General features: G+C 36.5%; 1 protein-coding gene across 1 annotated transcript; it reads right to left on the bottom strand.

Annotated features, from left to right (window-relative positions):
• Window positions 1-486: 486 nt before the first annotated feature.
• On the bottom strand, window positions 487-5141 carry LOC109236761. The gene is made up of 3 exons (XM_019402978.1): window positions 4744-5141; window positions 946-1086; window positions 487-861 (listed from the first exon to the last, which is right to left on the bottom strand). Exons 1-3 carry the CDS (start codon window positions 4888-4890, stop codon window positions 661-663), a joined length of 489 nt encoding a protein of 162 aa, XP_019258523.1. The 5' UTR covers window positions 4891-5141; the 3' UTR covers window positions 487-660.
• Window positions 5142-19265: the final 14124 nt, after the last annotated feature.

The raw sequence follows: 19265 nt of genomic DNA on the forward strand, positions 1-19265 counted from the left end.
AATATTTCACCACAAGTTAATTACAGTTAAACTAAATCGATTATTGTTCTTATATCAGAGGGGGAAGCGTGAGATGTAGACCAACTAAGCTTTAGAGTTCCATTAATAGATACATTATTTAATATTGGAATAAAAGTAGCCTGAATAGCATGGTATAATTTGAAGGTATAGCCAATTTAAGAGTCCGTTTGGACATAAGAAATTTTTCACTTAAACACATTAACACTTGCGTGCGTGCCCCTGCATCAGGCATGACATAACCCGCCCAACCCCTAAAAAAAATAGTGAAAACTGTACGGTAGTCAATTTTCGAACTGGTAATTAAAAAATAGTCAGCGTTTGCAAAGCCATTAAAAAATAGCCACTATTTTGCTGAAACACGAAAAGTTCCAGCATAATATGCAAGACTATAGAGCGCATGCGTATAAACTTCCAGCATATTATGTTGGAAATCCAACACACGAAAAGTTCCAACATAATATGATGGATTGTGAAGCTCCTGCGTATAAAATTTCTAACATATATGGTGGAACTCCAGCACATTAAAGGATGAAAATTAGATAAAAATAATTACTCAGTACTTAAATAAGTAAACTTAGAGCAATCCAGGGCAATAATAACCACCATTTTAGATGGCAGAGGAGGTTTATACGCTAAACCTCAAACCTCTTTTTTGGGCCTGCAAAGACTGATGATAAACTCAGGCGGATAGCAATATTTGATAGCTCCAGTAATTTGAAATGTTTCTATAGTACGAAGAGTGAGATTTCTAACTTTAACAGTCATCAAATATTGTGTTTGTCTCTCTGCATCCCCTAGAAAGGTCACTTTCTCAATCTTCAAAAACTCGTACTTAAAAACCTGCAACGAAAATAACCATCATTTGTACACAAAAAACATGTAAATCTATAATAATAATAATAATAATAATAAAGGTAGGCATACACTGCTTTCTTTGTCATTATATTCCAAAATAGCATGGTTAGCCATTTTCACCAGTTTGTCACCCTCTACTTCCTCAAAGTCCAGAAGTGGTGCATATTGAGTACGTAGACAACCCAGGGGAAATTCATCAATGTCAAAACCCTATCAAAAAGGTCATCAGTAATTAAGGAGTAATACTTATCCAACTTGTACAGCCAGTGATAATAATTTAATTGCACACATCTATATTTCCAACTTCAGTTACAGAGAGAGAGAGATTGCCAAACTAGTTAACAATATTCGACAAGTAGTGGTTGAGCGAGCAAAGCCAAGTAAGCAAATGCTAAAATCAGACCTCAGCTAAAATAGATCAAACAGGTCCACAAATGCCACCGCCTATTTACTATGATCATCATAGACTATTAATGCGTGCATTCCAGTATCGCGAAAATATTCCCCCATGACACAACCAGCATTAGGGGTGGCAAAACTAACATGGGGCCAAAAGTTGTAGACGAGCAGCATCGAATATTCCAAAGCATTCGCTTTTGAAAGGAATTGAACTAATTATGCCACAGTTCAGCAATCGGGTTCATTGATATTCCGGGTATGGCAGATGCTATCACACACAATCGTACTCAATTCTATGGAATTATTTGATCTTCAAGGAATATAATTCTTTCTTATTATTTAGCACAAGACAAAATGAACATGTGAAGATCCATTCACTTCACACTTCCTACTCCTAGGCTCAGTTTTCTTTTTTATTTCTTTGTTTGAAATGGGTTCAATTGATTTGTTTCAAAGATTGGGTTCTACGTGGGGGTCGAGCCATCTCCTTTGCATTATGCAAGTTGGACTGCTCCAGCAGATTGCATAAGAAAATTTCTTTTGCCATGTATAGGATTGTCTGGGAAACCCGAAAATGGAAACCCCTTCCTTAATCAAAACCAAAATAAACCAAATATTAAACAAGTTCAACTGTTTGGTAAGGGCAATTGCTAGAAGAATTACTTAAAAATCTCTAAGGCCAAAATGAACCAACAATGTTGCAAATTCCAAGTATCTTTTGTTCTTCTCTTTTTTTTTTGCTATGGTGAATTCTTGACTGTCTTATCATCTAGGGATGTGGTGGGATCCATCCGCTTAAGAGTTCTGGTGTTCGAACCTGGGAATAGAGAAATACTTGGTTACCTTAATGGACCCATACGAGGCGCAAATCTAAATTAGTCTGGCCAATGGGTACCAGATACCAAATGGTTAAAAAGAATTCTTAACTATCTTTTAGCACGTTAACATTTTCTGCCACACTTGGGGTTTTTTCTTAATCAAAGGGCTGCTAGAAGGATATATGACTGATAAGCCAAAAGTACGGAAGGAATTTCAGCCCGACCTCTTCCATCCAAAATAAGAATGAAACCAAGTCCATTCCTTACAATTTGACCTATTCCCCAAAAAAAATAATATAAGAAAGCTAAACTAAGAAGCTGAGATAAGGAGGACCCCTCTTTTACAAAATGAAGCAAGTTCATTCCTTACACACTTGGGGTTTGAGAAGAGCTTGAGGTCTTATCACCTCGGATGAGTCAGACAGTCAAAGTTTTAGTTCCAATCTATTTCAATATCTAATAAATGTAACTTCTAATTAATGAATCCAGTTCCCTAAGTAACATAAACAATGAAACTTATATCAGGGCAAAAGATATTATCATTACAACTTGCTAACTTTTAGTATATAATAAGATAGTTAGTTTTAGTTGGAAATCTGACCATTCCTCAATCTAATAACATTTGAAATAATGACAGCTCAAAAAGTCAGAAACAAAGAACAGTTTTGAACAGATCCATTCAAAGGCACGACAAGAATCATATGTTGCATAGTCAGACAAGATTGTTATTTTAGAAAGACTAGCGATCAATGATATACCATTGTTATGTAGGGGTTGCCTACCTGTTTCCATTTATCTAAGTGACTCAAATTCTATTCCTGATATTAAAGCCCTTGTATTTAGTCAACATATCAAAACATTGGTGATAGAGACTAATTTCCGGTATCAATACCGAATACCTTACTTTCATTACCATATCATCTCAAATCCCAACAGTTAGAGCCTGGGAAACTCTAATAACAGATTTACCAAACCCCTCCGATCTTGCAATTTTAGATAACTGTCTCAAACTCCTAGAAATTTCATCTGAATCAGGCTGCAAGAATTCCTTTAAATCCTTGAACACAACACCAAACCAATAGCTTCAGAAGAATTAGAGACCATTTCAGCCATTGAGATGAAAGCTCCCAACAGCTTCATGACCTTTTTCCTTTTCTTTTTTTTTCCACCACAGATGGCATGTTATATACTCTATATGCACCACAACTAGATAAGCAACTAATCCAAGAAGAATTATTCCTCTACTTTTCGACATAGTTCAAACCCATCTCAAGATCCATCTAAAGATTGAAACTTTATATAATACCTAACCAAACCCCACTAATAAATCTCAATCACTAGCTTAGAAACCCAACAAAAATGTATTTTTTTTAAAGATGAAAACTCCAGATCCATCTTAAGATTGAAACTTTATGTAATACCTAACCAAACCCTACTAATAAATCTCAATGACTAGCTTAGAAACCCAAGAAAAACGTATTTGTTTTTTGAAGTTGAAATTCAAGAAAACTCCCCAAGAGCTCAAATTGAAGAAACCCAACAGTGAAAAGTTGAATCTTTGCAGGAACACACTAGTGATATCAAGTAATAGTGATAGAGACTAATTTACGGTATCAACACCGAATACCTTACTTTCATTACCATATCCTCTCAAATCTCAACAGTTAGAGCCTGGGAAACTCTAATAACAGAGTTACAGAACTCCTCCGATCTTGCAATTTTAGATAACTTTCTCAAACTCCTAGAAATTTCATCAGAAACAGACTGCAAGAATTCCTTTAAATCCTTGGACACAACACCAATAGCTTTAGAAGAATCAGAGACCATTTCAGCCATTGAGATGAAAGCTCCCAACAACTTCATGACCCTTTTCCTTTTCTTTATTTTTTTACCACAGATGGCATGCTATATACTCTATATGCACCACAACTAGATAAACAACTAATCCAAGAAGAATTATCCATTTCCTCTACTTTTCAACATAGTTCAAACTTTTCTTTAACAACTCAAGATCCATCTAAAGATTGAAACTTTATATAATATACCTAACCAAATCCCACTAATAAATCTCAATCACTAGCTTAGAAACCCAAGAAAAATACCCACTAATAAATCTCAATCACTAGCTTAGAAACCCAAGAAAAATGTATTTTTTTAAAGTTGAAAACTCAAGATCCATCTAAAGATTGAAACTTTACATAATCCCTAACCAAACCCCTACTAATAAATCTTAATCACTAGCTTAGAAACCCAAGAAAAATGTACTTTTTTTATATAAAAAAAGTTGAAATTCAAGAAAACTCCCTAGAGCTCAAATGGAAGAAACCTAACAGTGAAAAGTTGAATCTTTTTAGGACTACATTAGTGATATCAAGTAATAGTGATAGAGACTAATTTCATGTATCTGTAATACCAGAAACCAAAACCAAACTTAGTTTTCGCTACTGAAAACCAAAATCAAGATTGATAATTACTTACACTCAGACCAAAAACTCCTCACAATATAAATAAACATCCTAATTAGGAAGCCTACACAACGAATTAAAAGCATATGATATCTATCTATCTATCTATGGGTATATGAAGCTAGACATATACAGGAAGTGAAAATTAATTAAAATAAAAGAAAGGGAATTGAAAGAATACAAACTTCGCTCCGGCAGATCTGAGTCCAGCATCTCTTATGAATATCCCGAAATTCTTCACGACGCTCCTTCATGGGGCAAAAATATTCAGAGTTCCAGACTCTCTCAAGATCAGAGGTTAGCATATCCAAAGTGCCTTGAGAGTCTCCCATCGTTTGGTCTGATTTCTACGACGAGGAACCAAAACCCAACTTCTTTCCTTTTATAGATGGACATGAAATCCAAACACAATATGGTTCCAATCTCTTCTACTCTGACAATTGAACATACTTTTGGTCCTCATTAATTACTCTTCCCTAACTATATAGATGAACTTTTCATGCAATTTTTAATTGCAATTCTCACTCAAAACTAATCCAAATCTCCACCAAATAATATTGAATGTTATACACAACCTCCTTAGACTCTACGGGTTGTTTGGTATGAGTTATAATAAGGTATAGGGGTGGTAAAAAAATTTAATACCATCTTAATATTATATTTGGTTAGCAAACTAGGTATAAATAATCCCGGTATTAACATTAACATCGGATAACTTATATCTTATAGAGGGGGTAATTAGCACCGATATAACTTATACCTTCTTCTTAGAAATTATGCAATTGTCGTTCTTAATACAATATACCAAATAGTGAATAAACAACAATCACAGCATAACTAATCCAACTGTAACTTATCCTAACATAACTTATACCGGCGTAATCCGTATTTCAACCAAACAACCCCTAAATTTCTTATAAAAGTCACGTTCAAAATTCAAACTCACTTCCTAAAACTTGTTCAATAATGATAGATTACCTTTCTTAATCTGAGTTTGAACATCTAAATCATACAAAATCAATATTTTAACGGGACCTGTCAAATGGGCCGGGTCGTCTCATGAACCGACCCACATAACCCATTAATCGGTCCATGACCCACGAAATCCTAACCGGATCAACCCATTAATTTAAGGGGCCTAGGCCGGACTATAATATTTGACCCACTGGATCGGACCCGAACCGGTAGTTGACCACGAGTCAACCGGCTCGAACCAACTCACATATATATCGGACAAGTGGTAAAAAATTAAATCCAAACATTGAAGAAAGAATATAGTACAAGACACTATGAGGCGTCTTGTCGAAATAGTCGAATTCCATATGTTTTAAACTACTATTAGTTATAGAAATAGTCGAATTCCATACGTTTCTCAAGTTTTAATGTTAATAAAGTATGATTTTTCTTTCACTTTTATTCTAGTTGGCTTCAAGGACATGTAGTAATTTCAAGCTCGTATATATGTATAAAGTTTGAAATATTTATCATTTATTAGTTTTAGCTTTTTTTTTAATTAAATTGCATTCGGCCCATTAGGTCCTAGGTTAAGGGGTTACGGATTACGGGTCTTGGTCGGGTCAACATGTTTTGATTAATGGGTCAAATCCGGACCCGGCCCCTATAAGAAAGTGAACTGGACCGGCCCGGTTAAGGACCCACGAGCCAAGAGTCAACGGGTTCGGGTCTGGGTTGGGTCGACCCATTTAACAGGTTTAACCATTGTCTAAGCTCCAAACATAACGAAAATTGAGTTTGTCAACTACTCAATCAAGAGATGGCTGGATTGAAGAAGAGAAATATGAAACCCCAAAACTTCAAATCTCCCGATGGCTAAAATACATGCTCATTTGGTTATATATGCGATACTACCAATAAGCACTACTAAATATTAATATCAACCTTACCAAGAAAAGTTACCGTTGTAAATGCTCTATTCTCTCTCCTTAAACCAAACGATTCCCTTTCACGCGCTTCCACTATTCTGCCATAGCCGATCTCAAATAGGTGTGTATGGCACATACAAAGGATCCCCCGGCTAAGGTGATCCCACCCACTGCATCAATTTCATCCACAACTAACCTAATCCCATCAGACCTAGTTCATCTCCCTCCTTGAGCCAACTCCTCAAACATATCGAAATCTCCCTTCATGGATAAGCTCACAGGAAATTCACACATTTCCATAACTCAAAACCACCGATTGAGGTCAGAAATGGGACATATATGTGTAAATCAATTGTCTTCTTTATTGCAGAAGTCTATTTCGTCAACTTAGCAGAGGCATGTAAGCTTACGTAGGTTGGGAGATTTCTCAGGAATAAGCCTATAACGGAAAACATAAGGAAGAGCTTTTATTAGTCTGTACGCACTAAATCTCCAGTTAAGATTGCATACTTTGACCCCAAGCACGTTTATATTAATTTCACCACACTTGTTGACTACAATAATATATACTTCAGAAGACTATACACACTTATGAAGCTCCAATGAAACTACTTCCATGGTCTACTGATTTTGTGCCTGAAATTGAAACACCCTTAGCTCCTGTTTGGATACTGCTACATCAACTCTTGTGGCACTTCTTTCGCTGGGACATTCTAACTAAACTAGTCTGCTCATGGGTCAAGCACTAGCCCTGGATCAAGCCACCTTCTCAAAGCCGAGGGGAAATGTGGCAAAATTGAGAATTGAAATTGACATTTCCAAACCAAGACAGGAGGAAATTTGGGTACAGTAGACTAGAAAATGGCAACGAGGATGGTTTTTTGTTCAAAGTCGAATATGAACAAGTTCCTGACTACTGTCATTATTGTTGTATGAAAGGTCATGCCGAGAATGTTTGCTATACCAAAACGAATGACATGGAGCATAGAATGATGCAGGATAAAGGTAAAGAAAAAGAAGTAATAGCAACTGAATCCACCCCAATATACAGAATGATAAGGATGAGGCGCCATTCCAACAAGTGAAGAGGAAAAGCCGAAAGAAGACAACTCAGAAATATGAAGAAAAAAAAACTGGAAAGATTATCCAAATGGAAGAGGAACAAACCAGGAATGCATTTTAAACTTTAGCGGACATAAACACTCATGAAACGAAAAATATTATAGAGAAACATGTTGAATCAAAAAGAAATGTTGGCAAACACAACAGCAATACCAACCTGCAAGTTCAACAAACTATACAAATCAATGATCATCAATCTATCCAGAAAAGCGACCAGCCTGTTAAGCTTATAGACATTCCTGAAACAAGTACCAAGACAAATCCTAAACAAAAGTCCAAATCTACCTTCCATCAATCAGTGCGCCATATCACGCCTCTTGAGTTGAGAACTAAATGCAAGCAAAACACCACTACTACCACTGTACACATACCCCAAAAGAGCCCAACCCCTACCCAAATTGACATATTGTACAAGCTCATTCTCACCGCACAACATTCCCAAAAATTCATAACCACAACTCAAATATGTTATCCATAAAAAGACCAAGAATCAACCCCTCATGAAAATATTTTGCTAGGCAATCCTTCTCAACCACAAGATGCTCCGGACCTTTCACGAGACAACATGGATACGAATGATAATACCGCTCAACTGTCTACCTCATTTTATTCCTGAATCTCCTAAGAACAAAGGAGATAATGAAATACATAGCCAACCTTTTAAATCCATAGCTAAAGACAAGTTACAAGTTATTTAGTCTAATCCCCAACATGAGCCTTTTCAAATCAGTATCCCCCTAAGTTATGTCCCTCCTGATATTGGAAATGAAGTCGTGTCAGATGATGATAATGAAGAATATGAAAGTATCAATGGAAATACTTTTAGTGAAGAAAGTGAGGATAATGGCACTAAAATAGGCAGTGGAAAGGATGATGATGATAATACTGAGCAGCTCATTGATACATTTGGTCCTCATATGTTATCTAACCCCAATGTCTCACAGGAATTAGAGAAATAATAGGGAACCACAACCTATCACCAAGGGGACAAAGCTCTTACAAGAGAGAAAAAAGTAGAGGGGGAAGGTAATGCCCCTCTAACAAGATCAAGAGCTAAGTTCATCACCCCTGCCCAATCTTTCTCATGATTAGTACACTTATATGGAACATTAGAGGCATTAAAAATGCCTTTGAAAGATTAAAGTTCCTGAAACTTAGGTTATGTTTGGTATAACGGAAAATATTTTCCGTGGAAATTTATTCATTTTTCGGTGTTTGGTACCCAAATTAAGGAAAATGACTTCTTAAGAGTATTCATAAATAATTTAGATACAATAAACATGAAGCCATAAACTTTCAAACCAACAAACTTCCGAACGCACAAATTTCATAAACTTTCGAAACCGCGAAATTTCAAACCTGTAAACTTTATAATTTCTAAACCCGTAAACATCCAAACACATAAACCTCCAAACTTATAACTTTGGAACTTGTAAAATTTTGAACCTTTAAACCGATAAATAAATAAACTAAAACTGATAAATATATTTAAAAAATATTTTTTCGGGGGAGGGGGGGAGTGGGTAGAAAAACGAAAAAAATAGAAATTTGAAATTTAAAAAAAAAAGTAAAAAAAAATTTGTGCGGGGGGAGGGGGGTGGGTGGAAGTAATAATTTTTTTTGCGGGGTGGGGTGGGGTGGGGTGGGGTGGGGTGGGTGGGGTGGAGGGGTAGTAGGGTGGGTGGTAATGGAAAAACTGAAATTTGAAAACAAAAAAGTCATTTTTGGAGAGAGGGGGTGGGTTGGTGAGGGTGGGGAAGGTTGAGAAAGAGTTTTTCCAATTGGAGGAAAATGAGTTCATGAGGAAAATATTACCCAGAATATTTAAGCCAACCAAACATGGAAAAATTGGAAAAATATTTTCATTCATACCAAACACACCCTTAACAACAAAATCTCTTTTAGCTATTCTTGAGCCTTTTTCTGGTTGTGAGAAGCTTCAAAAATACAAAAGAATGATAGGTTTTACACATGCTTTTTGCAACATTAACAACAAGATATGGGTCATGTGTGAGGATGACAGGGACTATACTATTATGGACAATCAAGAGCAGTCCTAACATGTTCCATCAAACTAAGCAGTGATGAAGAACTTTTGGTTTCCATTGTTTATGCTATAACCAAGTCTGACTTTAGAGTTCCACTATGGGATGATCTTAGGAGACTCGCTTCTGCCATTATTCATTGGTGCATGGTAGGAGACTTCAATTGTATTATCGAAGCCCAAAAGAAAGAGGGAGGCCTTCCTCATAAACATAAAAAAGCCCTTCCTTTTATTAATTGTATCCTGGATTGTGATCTTGTAGATATGAATTTCTCTGGCTCCAAATTCACATGGTATAATGACTGGGCTCCGGATAAGAGAATTCTAAATACTCCAATTTATTAGTTACTCATCTCCATAGAGTTAACTCTGACCATACACCCCTTTGGTTTAGGATTTCTAAAGCCGGGAAGCCACCTATGAGATTCTTTAAGCTCCTCAACCTTTGGACCAGTCAAGATGGGTATAAAGATGTTGTTAAAGAAGCATGGATCGATGTATGATAATCCTTTCCGGACCTTCCATTAAAAACTAAAGAGAACTAGCTATAAACTCTCCCAGTGGTCTAAGGAAGCGTTTGGAGATATCTTTGTTGTCACTAAAGAATTGGAAAAGGAAGTTGAGCAACTAGAGGAACAAGATCTCTTGAATAATAATGAATTGATGAGGTCTACCTTAAACAGAAAGAAATCTCTATTACCAGACATGTCAAGATTCAAGAGGCATACTGGAAACAAAAGGCTAACATAAAATGGGCCAAAGAAGGAGATCTAAACACAAGTTTTTTCCATGCAGTTGTCACCGGAAAGAGAAGGAGGCTGACTATTCATAGAATAAAGACTAGTGATGATCAATGGATTGAGGAGGAAGATCAAATAGCTAATGAAGCTATCAGCTTCTATGAAGGACCTTTTCACTGAACCCCCTGAACATATAGATAAAAATTATCTGGATTGTGTTATTAAAATTGTGACTGACCAAGACAATGAGAAGTTGATTGAAACTCCAACTCTGAATGATATTAAAGACACTCTTTTTTCAATGAACCATGATTCCGCCCCTGGACCTGATGGTGTCTCTTGTTTATTTTTTCAAAATTCATGGGATGTTATTGCTACAGACCTTTTTAGTCTTGTACTATATTTCTTTGCATCTCATGACCTTCCAAGGTTTATTACGCATACTTGTCTTATCCTTATTCCTAAATTGAACCATCCCGAGCCTCTTTCTGATCTTAGGCCCATCATCCTAGATAAAGTGACCTCTAACATCATCTCTAAGATCTTGAACAATAAGTTGGCTAAGATTTTGCCAAAACTAATTTCTCCAAATCAGTCTAGCTTTATTAAGGGCAGATCAACCACGGAGAATATTATGCTTACTCAAGAACTCGCTCATAATATGAGCAGGGATAATAAAGGTGTCAATTTATCATTAAGTTGGACATGTCAAAAGCCTATGATAGAGTATCATGGGTAGGGGTGGAAAAATAATTTAAAAAAATAGTTAACCATCCATATTATCCACTAAAAACTAGGTTGGATAATGAACTTTTTAAAAACGGGTCAAATATGAATAAGTACCATATTATCCATTTAGAAAATGGATAACCAATGAGTAACCAATGGGTCTAACGATTATATTTGTAAAGCCTCAAATTGGGGGTTGCTCAAGTTAGGGAAACTAGAAATTCTCCAAAAAGTGATCACATGCAAGAAGTCATGGATAATATGGTTACGCATATTATCCGTCGGTTAACCCATTTTTTATCCGTATTAAATATGGATCGGATCGAATAATTTATCTGTTTTTCTATTATCCGTTTTTGACCCGAACCATATCCGATCGATCCGGCCATTTGCCACTCCTAATCATGGGATTTTGTATATCAAGTTATGAGAAGACCGGGCTTCAATGAATTTTGGATTAATCTTGTTTTCAGACTTATTTCTAATATCTGGTATTACATTGCCATAAATAGAGATAGAACTGATTTTTTTAATTCCTCTAGGGGTTTAAGGAAAGGAGATCCTATCTCTCCCTCTTTATTTGTCTTTATCCTCTGAACTCTTATCCAAGATGTTGAATAATATCATTCAGTGCGAAGACTTTATTCATTACAAAATGAGGAAAAGGGTCTTGCATCACACAACTTACTTATGCTGATGATACTATATTATTCAACTCTATTGACACCACTTCTATTGACATCATCAAGCAATGCTTAGATGATTATTCCAACACTTCTGAAAAACTGATAAACCTGAGTAAATTATATTTTTTTTACATCCTAATGCTGATAATAATCTATCTCACCATATTATGAATCTTACTAGTTTTTCTAATAAGAATTTTCCGTTCATTTGTCTTGGTGCTCCTATTTACCTAGGAAGGATGAAAATTGAATATTTTAATGATCTGTCTAAGGTTGGTAGGAAAATCCAAGCCTGGAATGGGAAACTTATGTCATATGTAGGTAAAGTTATCCTTATTAAGGCAGTTCTTTACTCTATTCCTATGCACATCCTGACATCTACTAACCCTCCCAAAACTACACTTCAGACCATTGAAAAACAATGTTGCAACTTCTTCTGGGGTGACTCAGAAGAAAATAAAAAGCATCATTAATTCTCTTGGTCAGCTTTGTGTTTTATAAGAAGGGGGAGGGGGGAGGGCTGGTTTTAGATCTATTCATGATATAGACAAAGCCTTTACAGCTAAGTCATGGTGAATCTTTAGAACCAAAAACTCCCTTTGAAAGGATTTCATTGAAGCTAAATATTGTAATACTATTCACCCTGTTGTTGTTTCATGAAAACCTGGTCACTCACAGATTTGGAAAAGAATGATGGACATTAAAACAGTTGTTGAAAACCATATCAAGTGAAGACTTTTTAATGGAAGGCCTCTTTCTGGTGGGATAACTGGTCCGATTTTGGCCCTCTAGCCAAGCTTATTAATGATCCAATTAGAAGAAACGAGACTATTATGGACTTCACTCATGAAGGTAACTGGAGCCTTGCAGCTCTTGAGACTGTCCTACCTAGTTCCATTTCAAGGAATATCTCCATGATTAATGTGCCTTTCAGTTCTAGAATTGATCAGCCAATTTGGATCATTACTAATGATGGTTCATTTTCTTGTAAATCGGCTTGGCAGACTTTCAAGCAAGTTAGAATTTTTACTAACTCCGATTCCAATATTTTTCATAAAGGGATCCTTTTAAAATTTCATTCTTTATGATGAGATTGATACATAATAGACTACCTATTGATGAGATCTTTAGGAGGTATGGCTTTGTTGGGCTGTCTATATGATCTTGTTGTAAAGCTCCCAAAACTGAAACCATTGAACATGTGTTCATTAACAGTGATGGGGCATAAAATGCTTGGAAGTTATTTGGTGTCTATTGTGGCGTGAAAGCTACCGTTGTTTTAAGACAAACTTTAACAAAGCCGAAAAATAGTATTCACTCTTTTTTACTCCACTGCCTTCCATGCATGATATGCTGGGAAATTTGGAAATAAAGATGTGCTATCAGATATGGAGATGGAAAACTTTCTGTCAGAAAAACTTGTAGTCCAGATCTAGAATATGATTTGCATTCTGATTAATGTCCAGTTCCCATCCTTGCTTATCTTTATTGAGTGGAAACATTTAGTCGATGTTGTGGAAAGATGCAAGCCTTTACTAAAGGTTATTCCTGTTAAATGAATTTAACCACCTGATGGTTGTCTATAGCTCAGTACTGATGGATGTAGCAAAGGAAACCTAGGGTTAGCAAGTGGAGGAGGATGCTTAAGAGATCAATATGGAGACCTCATTATGGCTTACTCAACTTTCTTTGGCTCTTGTACTAACAATATGGCGGAAGCAAGGGCTATTCTAGTAGGCTTAATTTGGTGTATTGACAATGGATATAAAGAGGTCGAAATTAAATCTGACTCTCTAATACTAATCAATGCAATAAACAATCAGGCTGGAACACCTTGGCAGATTGCCCATTTACTTGAATATATCAGAGAGATGAATCAGGAAGGCCACATTAAGTTCTCACACTGCTACAGGGAAGCCAATTGCACTCCCGACTTTCTAGCTAATTGGAACTTACATAGGAAATCTTCTACTTTCTTCACGGAAGCTAACGCTTTACGTATGAGGGTGAGAGTTGCTTTGAAGAATGACAGAAACCAGCTGGTCAACTTCCGAAATAGGACTACCAAAAAGTCATTCAATGATTAGCCTTCCCAATTTTGGCTTGTCCTATTGAGGAGGAGTTTTTTTTGGCCTTCACAGACTTTTAATTTAGAGCTTTAGCTATGTATTTCTCTGTTTTGTGCTCCTCTGCTTTTAACTAAGGGGCCAACTAGCTTAGTTTTATCAACCCTTCTTGTATCGAATCTTCCTTTTTTGTGGTTTTAATATACAGGTTGAGGTCATGTCTAACCTCCCGTCATAATGGTGATATTAAGAGGAAAAAACATGTTCATTTGGTTATAACTTATAAGCTTAGGTAGTTTTTTCGTACATAATGGGCTTGTCCATTCTCAAAGGTAGTCAGGAGGGAGGTAAGGGTTTGCTCCATTCAGTTGTATTTTTGGTTTGATTTACAAGAGGCCCATCCATCATAAGACATAAATTATTTAAAAAATTATATTGTCTCTTCATCTTAAATTAAATTGGCTTAATGGGTCCCCAAATCCATATTATACACCAATTGACGGCTGCAACCAATTTGAATATACAAATCTTTTAAAAGTGTGTATATAACATAATCACTTTTGACTAGGACAAGTAACAGTGTATGACATGCGCTTATCAGAATTAAAAAAAGAAGAAGATCATTTTAAACACATGACCAAACAAATACTAGAACTGCTACATTAAAAAAAGGCAGAATACATAAGTGAGCCCGTAAACTTGGCCCTTTTTGTCACTTGAACACCTAAACATAGGGTTGTTCCTATCAGACACTCCAACTTAACCTTATCTGTGCCAATTATACACTGTCAAGTGACTGGCACAATGCGTGGGAAAGGGCTTCAGATGGTACTGCTAGTGTTGGGAATAATGAAGGAGATGACATAGACTGGACTTCAGATAATGATGGAGTTGTAGATGTTCTTGATGATAGTGATTACAAATTTGATATCCATGAAGAGTTTCGTGATTGTAGAGAGCATTTAAAAAAATACAAGAGAATAAAGAGTGAAAGTCTAAATATGATATGAACTTAGATGAAACAAGTGTAGACAATGGGTTTGATGAGTTATGTACATGGAGTAAGAAAAATGAGTGAAAGTATAATAGGTAGTGATGAACTGTTACTTTTGTTCTTAAGATGTTTAGGGCTTTGATTCAAATATAGAAGATGAAGATAATGAAGAACATAAAAGGAAACTGGTTTAAAAAGAGAGTAAAAAGAGTTTGATCTTTGATCCTACTGCCCAAAAAATAACTTGGGAGTTTGGATTAATATTTAAAAGTACTAGTTCAAGGATATTGTCACTAAATATGTTGTTTTGAAAGGTTCAGTTGAGAAGCACGTAAATGAACCACATAGGGCAAGGATAAATACAGGGTATCTAAATGTGGATGGCTTTCAACAACTAGTAAAAAACAATTTTTAAGGTAAAAAGATACTGATGTGCACAAGTGTTATACAACCAACAAAAATAAGCTGTGCAATTCAAGATATCTTGCAAAGCACTATAGGAACAAGATTGTATCACGACGAGGTATGAAAGTATGGGAGTTGAGAAAGTTGATAAACAAGAAATTGCACTTCTATGTAGGTTGATCAATTGTCCATCGAGCTAGTATCATGACTCAAAATCCCACCAATGGTCGTGATGGCACATATATCACTACGCAAACCAATCATACAAAAACAAATAAATAGCATAAGTGAAATAATATATGCTAATAATAACCGCACGGACAACTCACGTGCCAATAATATCAACCGTATGGAAAATTCACGTGCGAATAATATCAATCACATGGACAACTCATGTGTTGCACGGACAACTCACGTGCTAATAATATCAATCGCACGGACAACTCACATACCGATAATTACGATCCGCCCGGCGTGGTCACACAATATTACAATCCGCCCCGCGTGGTCACATGTATGGGTGTTCAAAACCAAATCGAAACCGTTAATCGAACCGAACCGATAGCTTATCGGCTTAATGGTTTCGGATTATCGGGGTAATGGATGGTGAACAGATTATGATTTTATAATTAACGGCTTAACGGTTTGGGAGCAGATTACTCAATTTTCTTATCGGGTAAACCATTGACCTGTTATGAATTTTTATATTTATACTTTTACCCCTATGTATGTAGACTTGTTACTACGGTAATCAGAATCGCCTCTGCAACATCATAAATCCTAACATGGCACAGTATAGCTGTCAATTATTTCATCAACATGACAGAAAGCAACTAAAAATTTTCCTCATAAGGTCTAGTTGGAAAACATGTAAACATGTGAGCCAATGTGAAATATTAAACTTTTTTAGCCTCTAGATGAAAATGAAGAATGCACATGCTTCAATATCACAACAGCAATTACGCTTCAAATGGGTATTGATTTTTCAAGCAACTACTCTGCAATATTATTATGCGATATTGATTGTTCCTATAGTGACCGATAACTTATTATTTTTTTGGCCATTTGGTATTTATTGTTCAAATTTTTTTTTTATTTGATTTAGCCGATAAACCGCTCAATAAGCGTCCGATAATCGCTAATCCGATACCAATTCGCCCATTGTCTTATTGGATGACTAGCGGATTACTGTATTTATAATCCGATAATCAAAAAACCAAACCGGCAAGCAAAATTATCCGTCTGATCCGCCCGATAAGCACCCCCACTCACATGCATAATAATATAATCCGCCCGACATGGTCACATACATAACTACAAAATCTGCCTGGCTTGGTCACAGGCGTCCGGTCCAAATCATATCACATAGAAGCAAATATACAAGAATACATGTATATGATCATGAATATTAGATTTCTCATGGACTGGTATAAATGACATGCTAAGGTGTATGCATGTGCAAGGAGTTCTATCACAACTGTAACAACCCGACCAGTCGTTTTGAGCTCTAAAGCACCGTTCGGCAGTTTGAGACCATGAGCAACTTCACTTCAGGTATTATGACTTATACGCGTGGTCGAAATTGAATTTTGGGAAGTTTGAAATTGATTTGGAAATAAAATTCCCATTTCGGAAGCTTTAAGTTGGAAGAATTGACTAGGATTGGATTTTTGAGTAAACGACCTCGAAATCAGGATTTGAAGGTTCCAGCAGGTTTGTATGATGATTTTAGACTTGAGTGTATGCTCGGATCGGGTTTTGGGTGACCCGGTAGCGTTTTGGCGCCTATTGTGGAAGTTAGCATTTTTGGAAGAATTTCATAAATTTGGGTTGAGGTGCATTTCAATGCTATCGATGTCCGTTTGGGATTCCAAGTCCGGGAATAGCTCCATATGGTGATTCTGGTATTGGGAGTGCGATCGGAAGTGAATTCGGAGGTTCGTAGTTCATTTAGGAGTGATTTGGCTAAAAATAGAAATTTGAAGGTTTTGAGAAGTTTGACCGGAAGTGGACTTTTTAATATCGGGGTCGAAATCTAATTCCGGAAGTTGGAGTAGGTCCGTAATGTCGATTGCGACTTGTTTGCAAAAATTGAGATCAGTCGGACGTGATTTGATAGGTTTCGACATCGAATGTAGAAGTTTGAAGTTCTAAAGTTTATTAAGCTTGAATGGGGGTGAGATTCATGATTTCGATGTTGTTTGATGTGATTTGATGCCTCGAGTAGGTCCGTGTTATGTTATGGGACTGGTTTGTGTGATTGGACGGGGCCTCGGGTGTGTTTCGGGGTGGTTTCGGATTATTGCACGCTGTTTTGCAATAGCTGATGCTGGTGTCTGGTATTGTTCTTTGCGTTTGTGAGGATCCTCTCGCGCTCTTGAAGAAGGATTTGGCTTCAGGGACTCCGTTCTTCGCATTCACGAAGGGATCCTCGCGAAGAATGAAATCTCTGTTGCATAGGTCTGACTTCGGAGGCTCATATCTCGCAATCTATAAGAAATTTTGAGATGATCTAAAACTGAAAGTTGTATTCCTTTGTGTCTAGTTTTCAGAAAAATAAATCATTTAGCATTTGGATTTGTGTACAAAAAGTTATGGCTGGTACACTACAGGCTGTCCGGAAAGATGAAGAAGAAATTTGTGTTGCACAGGGCTGATTTGACAGCTTATATCTCAAAATCTATAAGGAATTGGGAGATGACCAAAACATGAAAGTTGTAGATCTTGGTGTCTAGTTTTCAAAACATTAAACTATTTGTCATTTGAAGTTTTGTACCAAAAGTTATAGCCATTATATTAGAGATTGTCTGAGAAAAGTTTGGAAAATGGTTTTTGGGAATTTTCTTCTTCGCGAACGCAATGAGGGTCTCGCGAACGCGAAGAAGAGTCGTCTGGGCAGTGTATAAGTGTAAAGAAATGGGTTTGGCTCATTTAATCTCATTTCCTCCATGGGAGCCGACCTAGGAGCGATTTTTGGAGCTCCATTTTCATCATCCATGTCAAGGTAAGTGATTCCCACCTATTGCAAGTTAATTACTTGGATTATATCTAGATTTTAACATGGAAAATCATATAAATTAGAAGAAATATTGGGATTTTGAAGAGAACCTAGGAAATTTGTATTCTTGGATTTTGACCATGATTTTAGACATGAAATTGAGAGTCAATTATATATTTGAGTTCGTGAGGTTGTGGGTAAACTTTATCTTCGAAAAGTTTTGGAATCTGGACACGTGTGCCCGAGGGCATTTTTGTCAACTTTTCGATCGGGGTTAGGGATTGCTATAAGTTAGATTATTATGAGCAATTGAGCATGTATTAATGAGTTTACATAATTATTGGCTAGTTTTGGAACGTTGTGCATCAATTTGAGTCTTCGGAAGGGCGTGGAATGCCGGTTATGGAACTTCGGAGCGAGGTAAGTCTCCTTTCTAACCTTGTAAGAGGGAATTGTCCCCATAGGTGAAATAATTGATTATGTGCTCCTATTTGTGGGGGCTACGTACGCACGAGGTGACGAGAGTCTATGCGTAGCTACTATTATGTTTAAGTCCGGGTAGTCTAGGACCCAAAAGCATGCTATACCTGAAATAGTTGTTATTGACAACTGAAATTGCCTAAATCATATCAAATTGGTAAAAGAATTTCTAAAAAGGGTTAAACCTCATTTTCTTAAATCGTTAAAAGAGAATTAACTTTTCCTTGAATAAATGTTTCTTGATGAATTCTTAATTGACTGTTTGAATGTGTGTATCTATGAGTACCTGCGTCGCACATATGATTCGCGAGCGGGGTAACTCTATTATTTATATTTGATTGCGTCGCACGTATGATTCGCGAGCGGGGTAATAGATGCATCTATGGTTCGCGCCATTCGATCCTCTGCCAGTGCACAGTTTAAATATTTGTTGGATCGGGCCGTACGACCTCAGCATGATTTGCCAATGCTAGTTATGCTTGCTTGAGATTTACAAATTGATATTGCCTCCCTAGTCTGAGATAAATTGATAAATAATGGATTATGAATTTGGAGACTTC

Source organism: Nicotiana attenuata, unplaced genomic scaffold, assembly GCF_001879085.1.
Source record: "Nicotiana attenuata strain UT unplaced genomic scaffold, NIATTr2, whole genome shotgun sequence".
Classification (NCBI taxonomy): domain Eukaryota; kingdom Viridiplantae; phylum Streptophyta; class Magnoliopsida; order Solanales; family Solanaceae; genus Nicotiana; species Nicotiana attenuata.

What these genes read in the sequence shown, in the direction of transcription:
- LOC109236761 (XM_019402978.1), bottom strand. Translation starts at nt 4,890, where the DNA reads ATGGGAGACTCTCAAGGCACTTTGGATATGCTAACCTCTGATCTTGAG. An exon ending in CTCAGATCTGCCGGAGCGAA is followed by an intron (nt 1,087 to 4,743) that starts GTTTGTATTCTT and finishes CCTTTTTGATAG; the next exon opens with GGTTTTGACATTGATGAATT. An exon ending in ATAATGACAAAGAAAGCAGT is followed by an intron (nt 862 to 945) that starts GTATGCCTACCT and finishes TTTTCGTTGCAG; the next exon opens with GTTTTTAAGTACGAGTTTTT.